The 26,528-nt window shown below is 41.6% G+C and overlaps 1 protein-coding gene across 2 annotated transcripts in view; it reads left to right on the top strand.

The window, feature by feature from the left end:
- fhod1 (formin homology 2 domain containing 1) overlaps positions 1 to 26,528 on the top strand; it is a 310,142-nt gene that overhangs the window by 15,043 nt on the left and 268,571 nt on the right. For both annotated transcript variants that reach the window (XM_072547486.1, XM_072547487.1), the window contains exons 2-3: positions 8,016 to 8,122; positions 25,860 to 25,924. In XM_072547486.1, coding sequence (XP_072403587.1) covers positions 8,016 to 8,122; positions 25,860 to 25,924 — 172 coding nt within the window. The remainder of the gene's footprint in view (positions 1 to 8,015; positions 8,123 to 25,859; positions 25,925 to 26,528) is intronic.

Below are 26,528 nucleotides of genomic sequence, written 5' to 3'. Positions count from 1 at the left end.
GCCAAACCTGTTTTTGTGGGGATCTTCTGCTTCTGTAGGGGTATTATCTGTTCTCTGGACTCTCGTACGACAGTTAATGTTTTGAGAAGAGTTTTCCTGGAAGCGAGCATTGACTAAAACGCTCTGTCTTTTCTCAACAGAGGCAATCCTCGGGGAATGCTTAGGAGTACAAAAATGTTTGAAAGCTCTTACAGCTCAGGCTTGGGTCCTGAGGAGGGTACAGGGAACCCTGTGTTAGGGTGTCCACTCACTCCTTACCATCTGGGTCCTTCTCCTTATCCCACAACATGAGAGAAGGCCTCGCATTTATCAGACTCATGATCATCCTTTGGGCTCATGTTTGCTCTGATGCCCTCTGTTTAGGGACCTAGAAGCTACCCTGGTTAGTATAGAACCGCTTTGTCCCTTTCAGCAGTCACACCATGGAGCTTGCCTTGTCCATAACACTCTATTGTATGCTGCATGGAATGTCCTTACCCAGGCACAACTGCCCTGTCATAAATGCTGCCCTCATCAGCATGCCCACATCCCATGAACGAATAAAGAAACATTAACATTAATTAAAACTGGACTCTCCTGTAATGCAGCAAATTTGTAGGTTAAGGTGGTTTTTGTAGCTAACAACTACAGTAATTTTGGTTTGTGAAGCTCCATTTAGATTGTATCTCTGTCACTCACATGGGCAACAGTCCCGTTTCACTTCCTAATTTTCATTATTCATTACATTTACTGAAACTCTGGGATAATATCCACCAGATTGGTTACTGACGTATCAAGCAAAAAGTGAAACTTTGAATCTGTCAGCTGCTGAATAATCTGATCGACTGAAGGATGGAGCTAAAGATTTCAAAATCTTAACCGGAGCCATATGATATGCCAGAACATTACAAATAAATGAAGGGTATCCAGTCTCATTTAGTTGCTGTCTCTGATGTGATCTCTGAACTTTATGAAATGTCATTGCAAGATTAATTCATGAGATATTTCTCTTAGTAGAGAAGCGCTTTTAGTTTTTATAAGTAACTAGCAGTGGACTACTCACCTACAGGATATTAACTTAATATGTTTAAATTGTCCTAAGCATCCATTATGAGGATAGGTTAATAAAAATTGCTTTTCTCACATTCCTCAACCTCTGCCCCCCTTCATAGGAGATCTGACCTCATTCAGTAATGGTAGCTGTTCATTAGTAATGGTAAATCAATACTGTGTTTGATGTTGACCTGAACTGTATTTGTTTCAGGGAAGCTTTAAGAGACTTAGCATTAACAAATCCCTATGGGTTTTCTATGCAGTTACATTAAACCAATGTGTGGGAAACCAGCGATTCCAAAATGGATGTACTATAGTGTAAAACAATTGAACTGCACTAATGTAAGATCACAATACGCAGATGTTGAGAACCTGAAATAAAAACACAAAATGCTAGAAATACTCAGCCGATTGAGTATGAATCTATCCAAAATCCATTAACACTCATCAATCTGAAATGCTAACTGTTCCTTCGCCCACAGGCACTCCCCAACCTGCTGAATATCCCTAGTATTTACTGATTTATTCATTATACTGTTTATTTGCTATGTCATTGCTTTATATTAAGCTATTAATGGTATGGGGGAGTTGGTAGTGCAGTGGTACTGCCACAGGGAGAGTAATGCAGAGACCCAGAGAAGGCTTAGGACCCAGGTTTGAATCCCACAATGAGGGTGGAGTTTGAGCTCAATAAAATATGGAATTAAAAGTCTAATGATCATAAAACCATCGGCAATTGTCATAAAAACCCATTTGATTCACTAATGTCCTTTTAAAGGAGGGGAATCTGCCATCCTTACCTCATCTGGCCTACATGTGACTCCTGGCCCACACGCAATGTGGTTGATTCTTAACTGCCCTTTCCAGCAGCTTGATACAACAGAGTGCCTAGCAACCACTCTGTTGTATCAAGCTACTAAAAATCTCAAAGTGAGATTGACGACAATGCAATGATAGCCCTGTCAACCCTGCAAAGTCCTCCTTACTAACATTTGGGGGATATTGCCAACATTGGGAGAGCTATCTTGCATACTGGTCAAGAAATGACCTGACATAGTCAAACTTTCAGATTCACACCTGACAAAGTCTCAGACAACACTATCACTATCTATGATATGGTTCCTATTAGCAGGGCAGGTCCAGCAGAGGTGCGGCATAGTTCGATACCGTGGAATGGAATTGACCTGGGAATCCTAAATATTGACTCCATCTGATGGCATCATATTAAACGTGGGCAATGAAACCTCCTGCTGGTTACAATTAGATGGTGAATTCTTTCTTGTAGAACATTTATCTAGTATACATTAATCTAGTTATTCATAGTAATATTTAAATATTAAAAGCAAACAAATTGTCATCCTCAGTTGAAGCTGAGGATTGACTTTAGGATGATCTGTGTGGTCAAGTCAGAAGTGTGTGTTGTTCTGGGTACAAATTGCAACAATCGAATGTAAACCGACCTTTGAGTTGTTCGAACATGTTAGGTAGAAATGAAATCACTTGTGTTTTGTATGTGTTTATTTCGCAGTGGGAATGATAATTGGGTTGGAATCTGTAAACATCATAAATGTGCAGTGTGTTGGGATTTAATATCTTTGCATCCTTTCCGTTTGGGCACACAGCACAACAGTAGCACATGCAAGTAAATACATGTCAAAATATTGTACGCCCCATTGGCAAAGTTAAGCTTGTCTTGCCTGTTAACGTCTCCTCTAAGAGGTTGCAAGCACGTTCTACTCTATCTCTTGGTAATTATCTTCCATTAACTCATCTTGGGAGGCAGTGGGCTCCTACCTGTTCTTCATATTAAATGTGTGAGCTGAACTGAGGGTAGACAGCCGATCATTGACTTGGCAGCAGAGGCGGTGTTGTATTTTTCTTACTGGAGTTCCAGGCAGGCGCTATTTCATTTAGGAGTGCAGGATTGCAATCAGGAGTGAGAATCTGTCCTGACTCTTCACTTTCTCAACTCCCTCTCCCCAATTCAAGGGAGCTGACAACTGCTAACAAAATGAGATGGGTCCACTCAGCATAGGCTTCGGATCAGAACCCAGGATCTTTCTGTTCTATTGAAACACATCTCTTACCTGCTGTCTGATAGATGATACACTCCTCACTGTTTACTTTAAAATGGAGAACAACAGAAGGAAATTTGGAAAGGATACCTTTTAAAAGTGTTCACTAAAATTAGATATTAATAGAAATCTGGATTAAGTTTGCTCTCTGAGTTGGAAGCTGAAACGAACCTTCCAGTTCAGTGAGCAAACCTACATCCAGAACCTCAACCTGAGCTACAAATCTTCTCAAAACTCGCTAATATTAATAGAATAACAAATAAGCTCATTGTATCTCTCTCTATCAACGGCATGTATTGCAATGCAATCCTCTTTGTGGAGGAGAAGTGACTGTCCAAATACATAATTCAAAAAAATGCAAATTTCTCCAATATTTTAGAATGCATCAGTGGTATATTTCATTTATCTGGTAACAGATATGAACACTTACGTAAATTAACAAAATTTATTTTCTAGCACTTCCAATTATTCCTACTTGGAATGTAGGTCATGGTGCATTTATTGCTCAATTCCAATTATCCCATTTAATTAGTTTCAGTAATGACAACAGTTGACTTGTCTGTAAACCTCTAATTACACACACTCTGGATAGGTTGTTTAATTCATTCCCTATTGTAAAGGTGCATGGCTATGTGTATATGCTTATGTGTATCACGATGCCTGTAGAGACCAATAACTTTCAGAAAGATCCAACTTCACAATATGGAAGTCAAGGTTTTAGCTTTTAAATGTGCAGCAACAAAAGACTAAAAACACATTGAACTAACCACTATCTTTGTAGTTAATTTAATACATTAAACTAGAGATTGCAATACCTTTTCTTATTAGTCCAACTAATGCTTTGTCTTTTTTTTTAATCTATGCATTTTTTTATACATAAATATACAAATAATATTTATCAATTGAGAAGTGAACCTTAGCTCCCACAGATTTATTCCTTTTCTTTTCTGTTCTCGGTCTGCCATTTTGCAATCCTTGCACTGTTGATCGCATTGAGGTTTTCTTTTCCTGGATGAGCTTCCCCCGGTCCAAACCAGGAAATCTGTCCAGCCTTGTTTAACTCTGGATGAATTTGGTCTTTCAATCCAAATGCAAGCTCCCACTCACATTTCTTCTCACAAACCACAGGGATGTTTCTGGACCAGAGGTTCCATCCTTAAAAGCACTGTCTGTGTTAGCCTTGGAAAGTCTGTTACCTGGTGTGAGCATATCACAATTGTAACATCAAACACAATAGACTTAGAGTCATAGAGATGTACTGCACGGAAATAGACCCCTCTGTCCAACTCATCCATGCCAACCAGATTTCCCAATGTAATCTAGTCCCATTTGCCAGCACTTGGCCCAACTCTCTCTAAACCCTTCCCTACTCATGTACCCATCGAGACGCCTTTTAAGTGTTGTAATTGTACCAGCCTCTACCACTTCCTTTGGCAGCTCATTCCATACACACACCATCCTCTGGTGTGAAAACATTGCTTTATAGGTTCCTTTTAAATCTTTCCACTCTCACCCTAAACCTATGCCCTCTAGTTCTGGACTCCCCCACCCCAGGGAAAAGGCCAAATCTATTTATCCTAACCATGTCCCTTCATGATTTTATAAACCTCTATGAGGTCACCCCTCCGCCTCCGACACTCCACAGAAAACAGCTCCACCCTATTCAGTCTCTTCCCTGTAGCTCAAACCCTCCAAACCAGGCAACATCCTTGTAAATCTTTTCTGAACCCTTTAAGTCAGTAGAACTGCTGATTGGTCAGTCTTGGCCATGACTCTCTTTAATCTTCAGAGCAAATGTACAGTTCGCAGCACAACTATTTTTATCCCAGTATTTCCAACACCTTTATGGGACTTTGGAAAACTCCAAGTCTACCTGTTATAGAATTAGAGCTAACACTATTCAGGAGTGAAATCAAAGGAGCACTTTTTCCTGTGAATATTTGGAATTCTATTTCCCCAAATTGCCATGGGTGCTAGCTCAATCAGGATGTTGACTGATGTTTTGTTAGACTAAGGTTTTCAATGGTTATGGATCAATTCTAGTACCTCTTGATGTAAGACAATATCAGTTGTATGGTAGAGTAAGCATTGTGACTTCTCTTAGTTGAGGCATAGCTATAGATGACAATGCAGCCCAAGAACTGATCAAAGTGATGGTGCCATTGGTATTCATTACTCACCTATATATATATATATATATATATATATTGCAACTTCCACCTGAATCGCTTGTTACTGATGTGATGTCAAATGTAGTTACTCTCAATTTGCGTCATTTAAAAAAGAAGTCTGACATTTGGGTTCTGTATCTCTGATTTCTTATCCACTTGCCAGAATGAATACTGGGATTCCTGATCCAGCTGAGTTCAGAATTTGAACTTCTCTGTGCAACATGATTTTTACAATAATGATGACCATTAGTGAGTGACGCTCCCATAACTGCTGTACTGAATGGTTGCTATTGCTGTCATGTGGTGGAAGTAAAAATGAAGTGTGAAGTATACAAAGTTACAGTGGACTCCCAACGGCTGGATAGAATGCTGCAATAATACAGACAGTCTGTGATAGTAAAATAGATAATGTTTTACCAGTAATTCACACATTTCTCAATGTGTTCCAGGATATTGAGAGGCATTCTGGCACACCTCCATCAGTTCAGAACACTTTCTTCTCCCTTCAATCCTCACCTGCATGAAATTAGACTGGCAAGTTTCTTCATCCTCCATCAATTCACAATAGCATCATCCTTCCTCTCTCTCAGCAATATCCTCAATGCTAGTTCATAGTGTTACCCTCACCCCTCATCAGCGCTGATCCCAGCTCTTCGGATGGTGGATATTCCTGAAATGCCCCAATCATGGAAGATCGCAGAATTCCATATTGTGGAAAAGCAACAGCATTTCTGGAAACCAGGGATGAAGCCAGACACAAGATTGAGCAAATGGACACAGGCCATGAAATTGTCGGCAATTGGCATGTAGTTTTTGGCTGTTGTTTGACTTTTAGACATTGATTTATCTCTAGCTCTGTCAGTGTTTATTCTGAACTTTTTTTTTCCGTCCTCTCTCTCTCTCTCTCTCTCTCTCTCTCATCTCCCTCATCCTCCCTGCTTCGTCCTTGCTGTGAGAAGATCTGTGATTTGTCCTACTGTTTCTCTCCTACACAATATCCCAGGACCTTCTCTTCCCCAACTTGTTTTTAAGACCTTTAGCCTGCATTGTCAAATTGATATTCCCTGCAGGACCAGTGAGAAGCTGGGCTGGTTGTTCATTCCTAATTGGAGAGCTGCTTCTTTGTAACTGCTGAGTCACAGTTTGCACACCTGCAGGCCTAAGTCATATATTTCCATGTCTTCTTGAACTGAGCTGGCTCTGATATGGTGGATGTATTTATCTGATTGAGACCTAGGTACAGCACCAGAGCTAGTCAGGCATCTTTATCTTTGCAAAATAATGTAGAAGGAAGGTTATTCACAATTGGTAATTCCCTGCTCTCTTCCATTTTATAATTCCACAGTCCAAATTGTTTTTTTAAAATTTTATAAATTTGAATATTTTTTATTGAGAAGGAAAATGTAGTAATTAATATAATTCTGCAATAAAGAGCTGCTCACAGATGAACTATTTTTGAATTGGGTCTTTTAATGTCCATTCACCATGAGAAGTTGTCCATGATTGTTTTCTATTTAGGGCCAAATAGTGTGGCGCTGGAAAAGCACGGCAGGTCACGTAACATCCAAGGAGCAGGAGAGTCGACGTTTCAGGCATAAGTTCCTGATGAAGGGCTTTTGCCCGAAATGTCAGCTCTCCTGCTCCTCGGACGCTGCCTGAATGGCTGTGCTTTTCCAGCGTCACATGTTTTGACTCTGATCTCCAGCATCTACAGTCCTCCCTTTCTTCTATTTAGGGCCCTCTGTTATACATCCAAACTGCTGTAAACTCCATGGAATTGTTTCATGCTGTTGCAAAACCTAACGTGTCAAATAGTTTACTGTTCAAATGTAACAGCAAATCAATTAGGAAGCTCTTGTGTTCTGAACTGTTTGATACTGTGACAATATGGGACAAGATACTTTTTATATTAAAATAAATTCAATTCGGAACTGCGTGTAGTAAGTTCCAGGACATCAAACACAACAAGCAGTCACAGTCTGATTGGAATGATCCGTTCACTTACGGAAAGGCTTCTCAGTCAGCCTTGGTAGCACTGTCACAGGAAGCTGTGAGCTTGAATCCCACTCCAGGACTTGGGCAACCTTTTCACACACATGTGTAGAATGAACGGCTAGAGGAAGTGGTAGATGTAGGTACAGTTACAACATTTTAAAAATGTTTGGATGGGTATCTGAATAGGAGAGGTTTAGAGGAATATGGGCCAAACACAGCAAAATGGAAACAGTTTAGTTTGGGAAACTTGATCGGCCTGGATGAGTTGGACCAAAGCGTCTGTTTCCGTGTTCCATGTATCTACGACTTGTGTATGGTAGATTAGGTTGGCTTTGCAACGTAGTATTGAGGGAATATCGCACTGCGATAGGGACTGCATGTCTAATGAAATGTCAGACAGAGGCCCTGTAAACACTTGGGGGTGGATAAAAGATCCCACAACACAATTTGAAGACGAGTGAGCGTATTCTCCTCCTTGTCCTGGCCAAAATTTCTCCCTTGGCTAACATTTACAGCTGATCCACTTTCACAGTGCTGACTTTATGGAATTTGCTGTATGGAAATCAGTTGCCATATTTACTCCATCACAACTTCATTATTGGCTATAAAGCACTTTCAGGTGTCCTTAGTTCAGAAAAGGCATTATATAAATATCATTCTTTATTTTTTCCTCTTTTAAGGTTGGATATTCCTGCTGCAAAAGTAAAATAATTTATTTTTTATATTTCTTCTGTCTGTCCAGTTGGAAGACTGTGTGCTACAGATAGCTCCGAATGGGAATTATTTGGATCTGGAGTTGTCACTGGATGAGCAGAAGGATGAGCTGGAAGGTTTCTATGAAGAAGTTGGGTAAGGAATTAATTACTGAGCTAAACATGAAAATAGCAAAAAAAGTTAACAAGTTAAAGACAGCAATTTCAGCAGACAAGGCAGGCAAGAACATAGCAGGAAATAGGGGAGGGGGAACTGATGATTAAACTGCATTTTAAAAAAGTGGGCAGCACGGTGGCACAGTGGTTAGCACTGCTGCCCACAGCGCCAGAGACCTGGGTACAATTCCCGCCTCAGGCAACTGACTGTGTGGAGTTTGCACATTCTCCCTGTGTCTGCGTGGGTTTCCTCCGGGTGCTCCGGTTTCCTCCCACAGTCCAAGGATGTGCAGGTCAGGTGAATTGGCCATGCTAAATTGCCCAGAGTGTTAGGTAAGGGGTAAATGTAGGGGTATGGGTGGGTTGCGCTTCGGCGGGTCGGTGTGGACTTATTGGGCCGAAGGGCCTGTTTCCACACTTTAATGTAATCTAATCCAACATATAACGAGTATGTGCTCAGCAAATCTGCAGCTTTGCTGAGTAATTGATCACTCAATAGAAATCTAACATTAAGTGAGAGTATGACATTTTCACCAGTCTACTTATTAACAGTACAATTCTTTAGACACTTTACAAATAGGGTTGGAGTTATATTGACTGACCTGTTAAGATTCTCTTTTCAAAGTGCCACTGTGGCAGATTTTAGCTTCCATTGAGGTTAAGGTCCATATAATTTCCCTGTAATGACTAGCTATTCCCTGGTCATCCTGCCTTAATGACACTCTTTGAAACCCCTCAGCTCAGCACATGGAAGTCTTGTAACAACAATAAAGTGAAGTTCTCACTTGTAACAACAATAATAATAAGCTGTGCATTTTTTAAACCAGAGAATAGTACTGATCATAGAGCAACAACAGGATTTTACAACTGACATGGGGGCTGATTGGTCCCTGCATGATGATCTTTTGAGACTTTCAAACTCCATACTTTTGGTATTTTATTTTGACAGGGTTAGACCTAATTTCTTGTGGTTTACCTGCTGTCAAATGTGAAGGATAATATAATGGTTTCAGTTGGTTTGATTAGCACACTTGTGCAAAGTTAAGTTTCTTCACAGACCATCAGTGAGAGTACAATGAAATACTGTGGTCACTTAGGCCTGGACTCTACATGCCCCATGCTGGTCTGCTTTCAGCATGGAGACCTGGACATAGGGAGAGTGCCCAGACCCCACCTTACCAATCATCTATGAGCTGGCCCATGATACGAGGATTGTGTGAGCCTTAAAATTGGCAGTCTGCCTGCCTTATCTGAATAAATAATTAAGGGCCAAAACTGAGCTTATACTAAGTTTCAATATTATCCTGGCCAAGCCATAATAAGGTTGCTGCAAGTGAGCAGCCTGTTCTTTTTTAACAAGGTCTCAACAAGGCAGAAAGAAGCATAGAAGATAGGAGCAGGAGTAGGCCATTTGACCCCTTGAGCCTGCTCTCCCTTTCAATATGATTCTGGCTGATTATTGAGCTCAATTCGCTAATTCCCCCTCTCCCCATTCCCCAGTATCCCTGATCCCTTTAGCCACAAGAGTTGGATCTACCTCCTTGAAAACACAATATTTTGGTCTCAACCACTTTCTGTGGTAATGAATTCCACAGGCTTACCACTCCTCTGGGTGAAAAATATTTTCATCATTTCAGTCCTAATAGGTGTATCCTTTATCCTTCAATTGTGATGCCTGGTTCTGTACTCCCCCATCATTGGGAACCGTTTTCCTGCATCTACTGTGTCTTGTCACTTTAGAATTTAATGGATTTTTGAGATCCCAGTTCACCTTCTAAACTCCATTGAGTACAATTCTAACCAACTCAATCTCTCTTCGCCCCCTCTAAAGCAAGAACGTCCTTCCTCAGATAGGGAGACCAAATGTGTGCACAAAATTCCAGGTGTGGTCTCACCAATGCCCTGTGTAATTGCAATATGATAAACCGTTTGCTTTCATTAGTGCCTGCTGTACCTGTACGTTTACTTTCAGCGAGTGGTGTGTGAGGACACCCAGGTCACGTTGAACATTTTCCTGTCCCATTTTACATTCAGGAGAAAGTGAGGACTGCTGATGCTGGAGATCAGAGTCAAAAAGTGTGTTGCTTCCTGATGCTTGAAACATCAACTCTCCTGCTCCTCGAATGCTGCCTGACCAGCTGCGTTTTTCTAGCACCACACTTTTTGATGCCCATTTTACAGCCATTCAAATAATAATCTGCCTTCCCATTTTTTGTTGCCAAGTGCATCCCCTCACATTTATCCATGTCATACTGAATCTGCCATGCATTTACCCGCTTGCTCAGCCTATCGAAACACACTGTGACATCTCTGCCTCCTCCTCACAGCTCACCCTTCACAGCTTTTGTGTAATCTGCAAATTTTGAGATATTACATTTAGTTCCATCACCTAAATCATTAATGTAAATTGTGATTAATTGGGATCCAAGCACTGATCCCTGCAGTACCCACTGTCACTGCCTGCCATTCAGAAAAAGACTCATTTTGTCCCACTCTTTGTTTCCTGTATGCTAAACGACTTTCTGTCCATCTCAATACACTACTCCTAGTCCCATGGGATTTAATTTTATATATTCATTTCTTATGTGGAACTTTGTCAAAAATCTTCTGAAAGTCCACATAAACCATATCCACTGGCTGACCCTGATCAACTCTACTAGTTCCATCCTCGAAAAATTCCAGTGATTTGTCAAGCATGACTTCCCTTTCATAAATCCATGCTGACTGTGTCTGATTCGACTATTATTTTCTAAATGCTGTACTGTAAAGTCCTTGATTATGGACTCCAGCATCTTCCCCATCTCCAACATTAGGCTGACTGGTCTATAATTCCCTGTTTTCTGTCTACCTCCCTTTTTAAATGGACAGGTTACATGACCTAACCTCCAGTCTGTAGGAACCGTTCCAGGGTCTAAAGAATCCTGGATGGTGACCAGCAATGCATCCACAATTTATAGGGCACCTTCCTTAGGTACTTTGGGATGTAGATTATCAGGCTGTAGGCATTTATTCGCCTTCAGCCTCATTAATATCCCAACATTATTTTTTTGCTCATATAGATTTGCTTCAGTTCCTCCCTCTCACTAAACTGTCCTCCCTATCTTTTCTGAAAGTAGGTGAGGTGCTATCTTCAGGGCTGTCCTTGAGGTATTGGGGTACAGTCCTGATAGAACAGAGAAAATTGACTCTATCTATTCCTCTCATTATTTTGTACACCTTGATCAGGTCTCCTCTCTTCCTTCTCCTCTCCAGAGAGAAAAGTCCGAGCTTATTCAACCTTTCTTCATAAGGCAAGCCCTCCAGTCCAGGCAGCATCCTGGTAAACCTCCTTTGCACCCTCTCCACAGCCTCTGTATCTTTCCTATAGTAGGGTGACCAGAACTGGACACAATATTCCAAGTGATAGTTGGCACCTTCCTTCCTCCCCCCACCTGAACTTTGATTTAACCTTGCTCTACTCCTCACCCACTTCTCCTTTTCAGATGTTCATGCTCTCCCCACCCAATAAGCTGTCCAACCCGAGTCCAGGAAATATTGGCCCCTTCATCTTGAGTCTGCTTGCAGCATCCCACTAGCGAAGGTTGGCTAGCAGAGAGTGGGATGTCCTGCCACTGATGAGTAAGGGCTGAGCATTAGCCTACCCTGCAGAACATTATGCTGTGGGGAAGGGTCCATTTTGGTTTGTCAGCTGGCTGAAACTTGCCTTCTGCATCTTCTGTCTCTCTCTTCCCATTAAACTCCACCTCAGACAGTAGTACACCATAGAAATCAGTAATATTTAAGATATCAGTTCCTGTTGGCAAGAAGGCACGAACTGTGTATCCCAAAATGTGTCATCCTTAAACCATTCTCACCTTTGCGCTGATGGTGCTCTCAAACTGGTGTTGGGTAGGACATTGTGTCTAGCTATAAATGTGGGATGATAAAACAAGCTTCTGGATAAGTTTCCCTGTCCGATATAAGTGTCAAGTCATGTTAACTGGGCAGCTGTTCTGTCGGAATTGCTAGCATTAACAAAACATGCAAGGGAAGCAAAATGTGTAGGTTTGGTCGATTTACAGCTCACCTCACGAATGCATCCACTGGTAAACTGCCTGCAACAGTCCCTGGTTTCTGCTTTTTCCATTCAAATGGAATTGTATTTTTAAACTGTGTTGGGTTATTGTATGTTGCATTTGCAATGGCAACAAAATATTCCACCATATGGAAACAACTTAAAGGGATTTTTTCTCACCAATCCCAATGATGAAGCTTAAATAGTGGGATAAGATCAAATCTGCTAGCTCGACAGAATGGTGATCATGAAAATAAACAAATCTTGTTGCAACCTAATTGTCAGACACTTTCAGCTACATGATGTTAGAACCAACCAGTTGGCTGTCAGCCAGACAGTGGACAACTTTTCAATCTTCCATTGTCCGTAACAGAGATTCATTTATAATGTTTCTTTTCAACATTGTATTTTTAATTCTCTATCTTCTAACAAAAGATTTGATCAGATTTTGAGTAGGTTTATGGTTATTTTCCTTTTACTTTTCTGATTTCTCTTCCACTCTCCGAGCAGCCTGGCCCCGCTCTGACTGAGACAGAAATCCAGAGAACATCAATCTCAGTTGTAGCTGGCTGCTGGAATTTATGACCAAGAATCAGAAAGAGATGGACCTTTTTGACTTGCTTTAATTCTTCACCACCATTCCCTCTTGCTTACTTTCTGAGGCAACTCCCATAGCTCCCTAACACTATTGATACACAGTGACCCATTTGGGTGGAAATCTGAAATATGATATTGCCAAGACCCCTTTTGCCTATAGAATATTGTAATCCTATAATATACATTTCTTGGGAAAGCGAATTGTCATCCTTAACTTTGCTCTGATATGGTCATTTTCACTGCCTGAACAGATTTGCAACAATTTATTTACATGATCTGGAAGTGACTGGAGGACGTTTGGTTAGTAAGTTTGCAGATGACATCAAAAATTGGTGGTGTAGCGAACAGTGAAAAAAAGGTTATCTCGGAGTATAGCAGGATCTTGATCAGATGGACCAATGGGCCAAGGAGTGGCAGATAGAGTTTAATTTAGATAAATGTGAGGTGCTGCAGTTTGGAAAGGAAAACCAGGGCAGGAACTATACATTTGATGGTAAAGTCCTGGGGAATCATAGAGTTACAGAATGAGTCCTCGGGGTGCAGGTGCATAGTTCCTTGGAAGTGAAGTTGCAGGTAGACAGGGTGATGAAGAAGGCACACTTGCCTTCGTTGGTCAATGCGTTGAGTGCAGGAGTTGGAACAGCATGTTGTGACTGTATAGGACATTGGCGAGGTCACCTCTAGTTTTCAATTCTGGTCTCCCTTCTACAGGAAAGATGTTGTGAAACTTCATAAATTATAGAATCCCTACAGTCCATTTGGCCCAACAAGTCCACACCACCCCTCTGAAGTGTAATCCTCCAGACCCATTCCCCTATCCTATTGGTCTACATTTCCCCTGACTAATGCAATGAACCTACACATCCCTGAACACTATGAGCAATTCACCTAACCTGCATATTTTTGTACAGTGGAGCAAAGCGGAGGACCCTGAGGAAACCCTCGCACACCCATGGAGAAGGTGCAAACTCCACACAGACAATTACCTGAGGCTGGAATCAAACCAAACCAGGTCCCTGGTGCTGTGAGGCAGCAGTGCTAACCACTGAGCCACTGTGCCAGCCCACCTTGAAAGGATTCAGGAAAGATTGACAAGGATGTTGCCTGGACTGGAGGGTTTGAACTATAGGGGGAGTCTGAATAGGCTGAGACTTTTACTCCTGGAGTGTCAGAGACTATGCAGTGACCTTAAAGATGTTAATAAAATCATGAGGGTCAGGGTCTTTTCCCCAGGATAGGGCAGACCAAACCGAGAGGGCTTAGGTTTAAGGTGAAAGGAGGAAGATTTAAAAGGGCAACTTTTTCATGTAGAGAGTAGTGTGTGTATGGAACATGCTGTCAGAGGAAGTGGGTACAATCGCCACATTTAAAAGGCATCTGGATGGGTATATGAATAGGAAGGGTTTAGGGGGATATGGGCCAAATGCTAGCAAATGGGACTAGGTCAGTTTAGGATATCTGGTCAGCAAGGATGAGTTGGACTTAAAGGTCTGTTTCCATGCTGTATGACTCTATGAACTACTATTTATAAAACTGATAATCTTAACACACGAAGGTAGTAGGATGTTGTGCTATGATGACTCATTTGTCCTGACCATTGTACAGCTTAAGGCTTGTAGGGTGCAGGAAACAGCAAGGCAACTGTACAAGCTCCACGTGAGCACCGTTCCTATCATTACGAGGTTAGGAATGCAAAAGAAGAAGTGTCCTGCATTTTAAATAGCTGAGTTTGGTATAATTAGACAGTGTTTTCTGTTTTGACATGGATTTAGTTAAGCAATTGCAATATTCAAATATCTAAGTACAAGCTTTTAAAGAAGAACTATTACCCGTTTAAGTTCTCGAGTAACTTTGGGGAAGAGTGATAGTGATAGGAAAACGGATTGGGACTTGATCTGCATTAAAAATTTATTTCAAACAGTAGTGGAAATACTTTTTATATTGAAAACTATAGCTTTAAGTGCCAAAGATTGTGTAACTAATTTAGAATTAATAAAACTGTGGCCACTTTAGGTATTAGAAGCAGGAATGTTAGGACGACTTCCAGCCAAATATTGAATCCCTGACCACAACTGGGCCAGATAGAGAGAATTCAGGACTGGTTGTGTTTAAATGGTGGTTGCTATGTTACCATAGAATGTGTAGTTTTGCACATCAGCATTTATTTTCAGTTTAGTTGTTTCTTTTCTGCTTCCTTGATGTCTTCCCCAGCCCCAAATTAAACACTAAGGACACTCCTAAACTGTCTGCTCTTCTGCCTCTATTTATGAACAATGAAAGAGGATGCAGACTGGTGGAATGTGCAAAATAATTGATTTTGGTTGCACTGATCTAGTAGCTCAATATGCTCCATTTATTTTCCATCCTGTTTTTCTCCTTCATTCTCATTTGAAGAGTGCATTTTAAACTTCCAGTCAGTCAATGGAAGTGAAATTCAAGCTCAAATGATAAGTTGAAAATCTAGCTAACTGTCTCAGCAATAACTTGTACTTATGTAACACCATTATTGTATCTAATCCCCACAGGTATGATAGTTGACATAGAACAACATAAGGAGAGAAGGTGGGTAAGAGTTTGGAAAGAGGTCAGTTTTATGGTGCATCATAACGTGAGAGATGGAGAGGTGTAAGGACGGATCTTAATTGATTAGATCTGAGGCAGCTAACAGTAGTATTGTGGCAGTTAGGATCAGGGATGCACAGAAGATCAGAATTATATCCCATGATTATTGCAATGGAGGATGTTCAGGCCATGAAAAAATTTAAAGTTAAGGATGAGAATTTTTAAGCAGGAGCCAGTGTAACGTGGGGGGTAATGTGTGAATGGGACTTAGTTTATACAAATTGGATATGTGCAAGAATGTTGAATGCACTGAAGTTTACGGAGGGTTAAATTTGGGAAACCAGCCAGGAGTTGCCTGGAATAGTCAAATCTAGGGGTAACAAAAGCATGGATGAGGATTTAATGAGGTGGGTGCAGAGCTCTGGGCAGATTGGTCATGTCAAAGAGATAGAAGTGGTCTTAGTGACCTCTTGGAGATTAGATCGGCCACAGATAGTTACCAGGGAGAGGGATGGAGTGAGTTGCTAGGGAATGGAGTTGTGGCAGAGCTTCAGTCTTCCCAATATTTAATTGGAAGACCATTTCTCCTGATCCAGTCCTGAATACCAGACAGACAGTCTGACAAATTTGGGACAGTGGAAGCAACAAGAAGGATGGTGATGAGTTAGAGCTGGGCAGCATCAGGAACTGATGACGGTGTCACCAAAGGCAGTGTGTTGGGGAGGGAACCATGGAGAGATCACTGGGAGAGCCAGAGATTAGAATGCGTGGGAGCAGGTTAAGGAACCAATGTCAGTTGTACTCTTGTCACAATTCAATAGGGGAAGCATGGTTACAGGGGAGTGAGGTCCCAACCAACTGGGTGAGAATAGAGAGGTATTACAGGAGGATGGTGAATCAACTGTGTCAAAGGCAGCAAACAAGTCAAAATGAGGATGGAAGGTTTGCTGTATCACATAGAAAGTCAATAGTGACTTTGATTAGAGCTGTTTTGCTGCAGGGACCAGGTGGAAGTCTGTTTGGAGGGAGTGAAACCTGGAGATCTGGCAAAGGTGGACACACATGGGTGATGCCAACACATTCATTGTCTATTGGAAAGGAGAGGGATTGAATTCACTTTGCCCCCAGGAGTCGACTTGAATCTGCCATCTGGCTCATTTTCTTCTGTCAATGTTTGGAGTGTGAATGTTGGAAATGGGTTGGCAAAGGAAGGTCTGTCTGTGTCGTCACCATATTTGTGAAGGTTTTCAGTTTGGACTCTCTGGATAACGATGGGAACAAAGCAAGGGTTCTATTGTTCTTCACCCTTTACTGAGGAAAGTTAGTCTCTGTTTGAGATCAACTCAGGCTGGTGTGGGAAGCTGAGACTTGCTTATCCATAATCCTCAGAAGGACACTAGATGTTGCACTTACCTTTGAAGCAGTGCTGGAGGAGTGCCTTCGATGGAGTGCATTTCACTGTCCCCTCCAGTTTAGGAACTGTGTTTTCCTACACCTCTTCCTACTTTCAGAATGAAGTTGTAATCTGTGCATCTGTAAGAATGAGTGATTAGGGGACTTCTTCCAAAGATCATTGGATCCAGGAGGAACAGGAATGTTTTCCCATTTCTCCTTGAACAAGTGCCAACCTTGAATTGGTACTTTCCACCTAGCCTGACTCTGCCAACCAGAACCTAGCTATCACCACCCCGGCAAGATGGCCCACATCTAATGCCACCAGTCAGGCATGATGGGTAGTCAGATACTGTGGCTCATCCTGGAACCTTTGTACATGGCTTGAATCCAATTTTGGGTTTCTCAGTTGGGTCCAAAGCACAGTGGCCCAATCACAGTGTATCTGCTCTGGAGGGCAATTGGCTGGTACAACATCTGTAACAGTTGGACTGCTATTGCGATTGATTAAATTAGTTGTTGTTTACATATATTCAGTCCTAAAAGAAATAAGTAGTTTGATTTGGTGCTAAGAGAGACAAACATCTAATCCTCTGTTCATTTTCGTGACTGGGAATACACAAGATGGATGTGCACACCATTTGGTTTTTCATTGATGTTAATGGAGATTCAAAATCCATCCTTAGCTTTCTGTTGCACCTTCACAAGGGGTGCAAAGGAAGACAGGAACTATAAGCCTGTCTTCCTTTGTAAAATGTGCCAGCCTTGCAAAGATGCCAGCTGGATGCAGTTCCTTTGCTCATGTCAAACATAAGAACTGGCTTGAAAATGAGCTAGGGAAATAAACATCAAGCTATGGAATCAATGCTACACAATGAATTATTTTGCACATTCAACCAGTCTGCATCCTCTCACACTGCTTATAAACAGATACAGAAAAGCAGACAAATTAGGAATGTTCTTGATGTTTTCCCTGGCCCCAAATTAAACACTAAGAAAAGAAACAACTAACACTGTAAGTAAATGTTGATGTGCAAAACTGCATCAGGTTTAAATAAACTCGCATTCTATGATAACTTAGCAACCACTATTTAAGCATAACCAGTCCTGAATTCTCTGTATCTGGCCCAGTTGTGGTCAGGGATTCAATATGTGGCTGGAAGCCATCCCAACATACCCATTGCTTGTGTCTAATAATCCAGATGGGCAACTGAGTCCTTTCCAGTCCTCTGTTCTCCAAGTTCCTGTTGGATCAGTCACTTGGAGTAATAAATTACTTGAGGTACTTGTTCCATTGAAATCTTGTCAGCATTTGAGTTCATCAATATTCATCATTTGAATTCATCATTTGAATTCATTCCCTCTGTAGACCTGTTGGTCAATGTATCCAAATTTTTTTTTAATATGATTAGTGCTTCTGCCTCTATCAATCCTTTGGGTAGTCAATTCCACACCCGAGATTACCATCTATGAAAAACATTGTTCTTCAACTGCTGATGATCTTCATTTTAAATTTGTTACTTTAAACCTGGTCAGTTATTGATATTCTTCTTATTCATTCTACTTTGGAAGCTCTTAATTACACACATCCCGATTAAATTGCTTGCACAAAGAAACCAACGTCAGTCTTCCAAAACTTTGCTCATTCTGAAAATTCTCCATTCTTGGCAACATCCTTGTAAATCCCTTCTGTAACTCCTCTGACGTGTCACATCCTGCCTATACTGTAGTGACCAGAACTGCGTGCTGTGCTCCAGCTGATGCCCAACCTGTGTTTTATAGCACTCCAGCAGAATTACCACCCCTGGATTTGATATAATATGACAGCTCATTGGAGAATTTTATTTTTGCACCACTTAGAGAGAGTCACAACTAGTGTGAAGTGAATTAAGCGCAATTGTAATACTTAGAACTTCATCTAATATTGATGAAGAACTAACCTTCCGATCGCCTCCTCAGTAACATCAAACAGAACTGCGACTTGTCTGGCAGTGTGTTGAGCTTACTTCACCAGCAATCCAGGCCAAACTAGCAGCACAGTTCCAATCTGCTCGCTTTCAGTAGATATTATCCAAGTACTACCAGTTGAAAAAGGTTGCAATTATCTAAATACACCAATTTTGCAAACTAAACTAATGCCTGGATTATACCAGTGTTGTTTCTGTGTGTTTGCTCATGTTGTTAAGTTGGATGCTGTCTTGGAGTAGCTAAGCTTGAATGAATGGTGATGGAAACAACATGTAGTCAAGGCGTCTCTATACAGGTGTATGGGGTTCAAAGTGCAGAATGGTTGGCGCTCCTACATGGAAAGTATTACTTCATACTCTGATTTTCACTTGTGCTTCAAAAAGATCAAACTGATTTTCTTTGAAGCTCTGGGGTGAACATAATTATATGCTAACTACTAGGCGTTGGAAAATCGCATAAGAGGATTCTTTACCTGAATGGGCAACTTTATTTATTGAAGTTTATTTGCAAGTTTAGAGCAGGGCAGCAAGATATCTTGAAACTGGAATAGTTTAATTTTGTGTATATTGATTAAAAGACTGATAATTGCAGGATTGGATAAAAGTATGCAGTGCGACCACAAAGAGGAGATGTAAAATGCTGCCAGACGTGATGCTGTACAAGCACATTTTTTCAGGCTTTGACAAGGCAGCCTGAAAACTGTGGCTTGCTTGAAGTGACTTCACCCGAGTCATATGGAGATTATTCATTAGTACTTGTGATCTGTCATGTAGTGTTACTAAATAAACCAACTTTGACTCTGAATTATGCAGGAGTATTTCAGAATGAGGCGCGACACTGATTTTTAAGGCATCTCGGTCTGTGTGGAATTTTACAAAGTAATTATTTTGAATTGTTCCTTCCTGCTCTGGGTGCTGAGTCACATCGGGTTATATTTCCATGGGTTTCAGCAGTCTTCCACTACTGTGTCCAATTGGCTGCTTTTTACATCTTGTTCTTAGCCAGTGAGCGTCACCTCAGATCCTATATATATTCTCCAAACATTGTGTCTACACTGCGCCACCAAATGAGTATCGTCAGAAAGTGGATATTCAGTTTTCCTACTTCAATGTCTTGGTTAATGTAGTCTTAGCAGGAGCCATTGGTTGATGATCAGGAACAGGGCTGTCAAGGGAGGGGGAGGAGGCATAATATGAAATTAAGAACTTTAACTGATGCTAAATGGGGTTGGTTCTGAACCAAGCAATTAGGCAGGGCATGTGACTCTTGGCTTTAAGAAAATCTAGGAAAAGATTTCTCTTGGAACCCTAAATGAGAAGGACAGATACTTTTTATCATTACAAAGCCATGGTGAAAGAACAGGGCAGCCTGGCAAATTTGGCTAGTTCCTTCAATGCTTCAATATTCTCATGACAGACTGAATCACAGAATTTTTGTAGTATAGAAGGAGGCCATTTGTGCCATCCTGTCTGAACTGGCCCACCAAATGAGTATCATAAGGAAGTGGATATTAAGAAAGTGGCTGTGCTGGAAATTCTGGGAATCATCAAGACAAGTAAGTCCCCAGGGCCAGACCAGATATATACAAGGTTACTACAGGAAGCGAGGAATGAGATTGCTGTGCTTCTGGTGATGATCTTTGCTTCCTCACTCTCCACGGGAGATGATTGGAGGGAGGTGAATGTTGTTGTGGTTCTGTTCGCCGAGCTGGGAATTTGTGTTGCAGACGTTTTGTCCCCTGTCTAGGTGAGGCGAATGTTGTTCCTCTGTTCAAGAAAGGGAATAGGCAAATCCCTGGGAATTACAGACCAGTCAGTCTTATGTCTGTGGTAAGCAAGATACTGGGAAGGATTGAGAAATAGAATTTATGAGTATTTGGAAGAACATAGTTTGATTAAAAATAGCATGGCTTTGTGAGAGGCAGATCATGCCTCACAAGCCTTATTGAGGATGTGACGAGACAAGTTGATGAAGGTCGAGCAGTGTAAGTGGTGTATATGGATTTCAGTAAGGCATTTGATAAGGTTCCCCACAGTAGGCTTATTCAGAAAGTTAGGAGGTATGGGATACAGGGAAATTTGGTGGTCTGGATACAGAATTGGCTGGCCAAAAGAAGACAGTGAGTGGATGGAAAATATTCTTCCTGGAGGTTAGTGCCAAGTGATGTCCTGCAGGGAAATTTTCTTGGGCCTCTGCTCTCTGTAGTTTTTTTAATAAATGAATGAAGAAATAGAAGGGTGGGTTAGTAAGTTTGCCAATGATACAAAGGTCAGTGGTGTTGTAGATTGTGTGGGGGCCTGTTGTAGGCTACATAAGGCATTGACAGGATGCAGAGCTGGGCTGAGAAGTGGCAGATGAATAAATGCAAAGTGATTCATTTTGGAAGGTCAAATTTGAATGCTGAATACAGGGTTAAAGACAGGAACAGCGGGATCTTGGGGTCTACATACTTAGATCCTGCAAAGTTGCCATCCAAGTTGATAGGGTTGTTAAGAAGGCATATGGTGTTTTGGCTTTCATTAACTGGGGGATTGAGTTGAAGGGCTGTGAGGTTTTGCTGCAGCTCTATAAAATCCTGGTTAGACCACACTTGGAATATTGTGTCCAGTTCTGGTTGCCTCATTATAGGAAGGATGTAGATAGGGTGCAGACGAGATTGAGCAGGGTGCCTGAATTGGAGGGCTTGTCTTATGAGGAGAAGTTGAGTGAGCTAGGGCTTTTCACACTGGAGAGAAGAGAGGTCACTTGATAAAGGTGTACAGGGTAATGAGAGGCATAGACAGAGTGGATAGTTCGAGACTTTTCCCCAGGGCAGAAATGGCTGCCACAAGGGGTCATAATATTCAGGTGATTGGAGGAAGGTATAGGGGAGATGTCAGAGGTAGGTTCTTTTCGCAGAGAGTGGTGGGTGTGTGGACTGCACTGCCAGTGGTGGTAATCGAGTCAGAGACATTAGGGACATTTAAGCAACTGCTGGACAAGCACATGGATGGCAGTAAACTGAGGGGTGTGTCAGTCAGGTTGATCTTAGATTAACATAATGCTTAGCACAACACGTGGGCCGAAGGGCCTGTACTGTTCTATGATTTATAACTTACTGCCATTTTCCTGCCTTTCCCTCTTTATCTTGACATTGGGTCATTATTTGAATTGGAACAGCATTCTCATAACCTGCTGCCCCCACCACTGGCCTGTATTCCAGACCCAAAGTATTCACTGTGTGGAAAAACATTTTTCTCAAATCACACTTGTTTCTTTTGCAAACTAGTTTAAATTTGCACCCTCTCATTTTCAACTCCTTATACAAATAAGGATGGTTACTCTCTGTCTATTCTGTACAGACTCCTTGTGATTTTGAAAACGTTGATCAAATCTCCTCCTATCCTTCTCCTTTCCAAGGAAAACAGTTGCAATAGCTCCAATCTTTCCTCATAACTGGTGTCTTATCCCTGGAACCATTCTCTTTTGCACTCTCTCCAATGTGTTCACACCCTTCCTAAAGTATGGCACTTAGAACTGCACACAATACTCCATCTGGGATCTGACCAGTGTCTTATACCTTTTTGCTGTTATACTCTGTGGTCCTATTAATAAAACCTTTAGAATAGTACACATTATATTGTCTTTCCATGTTTCTTATACCAAAATGTATCACCTCACAATTGTCCGCGTTGAACTTCATCTGCCATCTACCTTCTCACTCCACCAGCTTGTCAACGTCCTGATGAAGTTCAACACTGTCACAGTTTACAAGCCATCCAAGTTTTGTATCATTCCCAAATTTTGAAATTGTCCCCTGCACGCCAAGATCTAGATGATTCATACATATCCAGAAAAACATGGTCCCAGTATCACTTTCTGGAGAACACCTATGCAAACCTTCCTCTGTTACGCAGCCAATTTTGTATCCATGTTGCCACTGTCCCTTTTATTCCTTAAGCTGTGACTTTGCTTACAAGTCTGTTTTATGGCACTGTAGAAAATATCTCTTGGAAGTCCACACTCTCACCAACTCTCTCTTTACTTCCTCAAAGACTCTAGCAATTTAGTGAATGAGGAGAAATCCATTGTCATCCCTAGCTAGCCCACATTTGTCTATGCAACTACTAATTCTCTCCTAAATGATTGTTTCTGGAGGATAATATTTACTGAAATTATCCTTGTAAGCTCCCTTGTTAACAAAGAGGTAATGTTTACAATTCTCCAGTCATCTGGCACCACCCTGAGTCTTAAGAAAACTGAAATACTCAGGTCAGTCCCCTACAGTTTCCACCCTCACTTTTACCAGTATCCCTGGATATATCATTCAGTCCCAGCATCTTCGCACCCCAACCTCTACTCCCGGCACCTTCCCCTGCAACCGCAAGAAATGCAAAATTTGCGCCCACACCTCCCCCCCTCACTTCCCTCCAAGACCCCAAGGGATCCTTCCATATCCGTCACAAATTCACCTGCACCTCCACACACATCATTTACTGCATCTGCTGCACCTGATGCAGCCTCCGAAACATTGGGAAGACAGGCCGCCTACTTGCAGAACGTTTCAGAGAACACTTCTGGGATACCGGCACCAACCAACCCAACCGCCCCGTGGCTGAACACTTTAACTCCCCCTCCCACTCCGCCAAGGACATGCAGGTCCTTGGCCTCCTCCATCGCCAGACCATGGCAACACGATGCCTGGAGGAAGAGCGCCTCATCTTCCGCCTAGGAACCCTCCAACCACAAGGGATGAATGCAGATTTGTCCAGCTTTCTCATTTCCCCTCCCCCCACCTTATCTCAGTCCCAATCCTCGGACTCAGCACCGCCTTCTTGACCTGCAATCTTCTTCCCGACCTCTCTGCCCCACCCCCTCTCCGGCCTATCACCTTCACCTTAACCTTAACCTCCTTCCACCTATCGCATTCCCAACGTCCCTCCTCCATACCTTTTTATCTTAGCCTGCTTGGCACACCCTCCTCATTCCTGAAGAAACGTCGATTCTCCTGCTCCTTGGATGCTGCCTGACCTGCTACTCTTTTCCAGCAACACATTTTTCAACCTTATACCTCATTGTCCAATACCTCATTGTCAATTTTGAACCCTTCTGCTGACTGACTGACTTGCTCCCTGTTTCACTGTGGTCCAGTAACATGATGTCCTTGATAAAGACAGATGGAAAATATTCATTTGCTACCCCAACCAAACCCCCTCCCTAACCCTTTTTAATATTTGTGTGTCCGCCTAAGAGTTTGGGCTTCTCTTCCATGTTAGTTGTCTGTCATCTTCTGTATTGTACAATTCTATTTTTATTAATGAATACTGGATCTCTACTCATTGCACATCTCCCTCCCCAACCCCACCAAAACACCTTTGCACCAGAATACCATGGTATAATGTTCAAGGAATGGTCTGATGTGTGGAGTATGCAAAATGTTTTGAGTTTAAAAGCCTGTGGGCAAATAACAACTTCCTGTTTTAACTGAGTAGAGTAGCTTTTATTTGTCATTTCAACCATATACAACTGATACAATAAAATGAGTCAGCGCGCCTCCAGGACCAAGATGCTACATGGGCAGCACAAACTATATAACTGTACATGGCATAAAGTGCACAAGAAGTACAAAATAATTCAAGTTACAGTGTAATAGAAGAATGATTGATAATAAGCATTTTACTAGCAGGAATTTGAAAGACTTTCAGATGGGAAAGAGTCTGATTATACTGTATTAAGGAGCCTGATGGCTTGGGGGAAGAAATTGTTGCACAGTCTGGCCATGATAGACCGTATGCTCTGGTATCTTCTGCCAGATGGTAGGAAGGAGATGAGTTTGAGTGAGGGCTGTGTGGGGTCTTCCACAATGCTTGTAGCCTTGCAGATGCAGCGTGTAGCGTAAATGTCTGTAATGGAGAGAAGAGAGAGCCTGATGATCTTCTCAGCTGTACTCATTATCCGTTGTAGGGTCAAGCCTGATTTAAATATGCCTGGAAACAAACCTGTGAGTACCAAATTCTCAAGAACAGCTCTAAAAATGAAACTTAAACTATGCCCCCCTTCTTAACACATGAAATATAAATTAAACTTAAAGCCATAATACATTCCTAACCTTGAAAGTAGAGTTTCAGGTAGACAGGATAGCAAAAAAGGCAGTTGGTATGCTTGCCTTTATTAGTCAGAGCATTGAGTATAGAATTTGGGAGGTCATGCTGCAGCTGTACAGGACATTGGTTAGGCCACTTTTGGAATACTGCGTTCAGTTCTGGTCTCCTTGCTATCCGAAGGATGTTGTGAAACTAGAAATGGTTCTGAAAAGATTTACAAGGACATTGCCAGGGTTGAACTGTTTGAACTTTAGGGAGAGGCTGAATAGGCTGCAGCTACTTTCCCTGGAGCATCAGAGGCTGAAGGGTGGCCTTATAGAGGTTTATAAAATCATGAGAAGCCTGGATAGGGTAAATAGCCAAGGGTTTTTCCCCGGGGTGAGGGAGTCCAAAAATAGAGGGCGTAGTTTTAATGTGAGAGGGGAAAGATTGAAAAGGGACCTAAGGGGCAACGTTTTAACGCAGAGGGTGGTGCATGTATGGAATGAACTGCCAGAGGAAATGCTGGAGGCTGGTACAATTACAACATTTAAAAGACAGTATATGAATAGAAAGGGTTTAGAGGGGTATGGGCCAAATGCTGGCAAATGGGACTCGATTAACTTAGGATATCTGGTCAATGCAGACAAGTTGGAACCGAAGTGTCTGTTTCTGTGCTGCACATCTCTATGGTCCTAATTTTAAAATGCTTTGTTAGAACACATGATGCACAAAGCTTGAAATATGATTTGTTGTGGCTTGTCTTTGTTGATGCCATTTTAATAGCAACTGGATCATGGCAAGAGTTGTTACACAGAGTTGTATGCTTGGGGTTGTGGGTCTCTGATGTTTTGCTGAACAGTCAGGCCTCTTGAATACCCACCTAGTTTGAAACACTGTGCTCACCCCTGTAACTATTTCTGGTGAGGCAAGTAGCCTCCAGTCTTATTACCATGCATTTGCTGCTCAACTATTGCATGTTTTCACACAGAGGAGTTTACTATAGTACTGTACACTAAACAGAAGGAGCAGAAAAACATTGGCATTCCAGTTGACTAACGAATAATCTCTTTCTCATTCAGTAAAGGGAGACGACCTACCATAATCCTTCGGACCCAGCTCTCTGTAAGAGTTCATGCCATTATAGGTGAGTGAAATATTCTTCGTTTGCAGGTGTTGGAACTTACAAAAGAAACATGAACCCATCCATGTAATTTTTTTCTCATGATATGGCTCTTGTTTTATATTTTGAGTTAAAAGAAAAATCATATTTCACATTAGATTCTCCAACTTTCCAAGAATATTTGTGAAACATTAGTGTGGAACTATATGCACCCTGTTGTTTGTAACACTTCAATTAATATAATGCATTGCAATAGAGTAACCATTAAAATGAGTTATTTGGATATCTATGACTTATTCAGCAGCTGGTTCTAATATGGCTAGATGTTATGATGACTGGCATCATTATGCTTCAGAGATCTTGTTGCACTGCCAAAGGCAGGGACAATGTTACTTTTAAGGGCTAATTTTATGCATTACTGCATTATCTTGGCATGGAATGTATTGCTATTTACATGAGATTTTCCATTTACCCAGATTGACTTTTTGTCTCAGTTGCTTCTGCTGTCTGTACCCAGACCTCAGTTGGGGCCTTGCTTAATGATCCCTTTTATCGGTTGCCATAGATGAAACATAATGTCCTGAATGTATAAATACATCAACTAGATATGCCAAAAAGGAAATACAGT

The sequence above is a fragment of the Chiloscyllium punctatum genome, chromosome 26 (genome assembly GCF_047496795.1).
Source record: "Chiloscyllium punctatum isolate Juve2018m chromosome 26, sChiPun1.3, whole genome shotgun sequence".
NCBI lineage: Eukaryota > Metazoa > Chordata > Chondrichthyes > Orectolobiformes > Hemiscylliidae > Chiloscyllium > Chiloscyllium punctatum.
The sequence above is the reverse complement of the archived record's forward strand: the minus strand, read 5'-3'. Positions and strand labels throughout refer to the sequence as shown.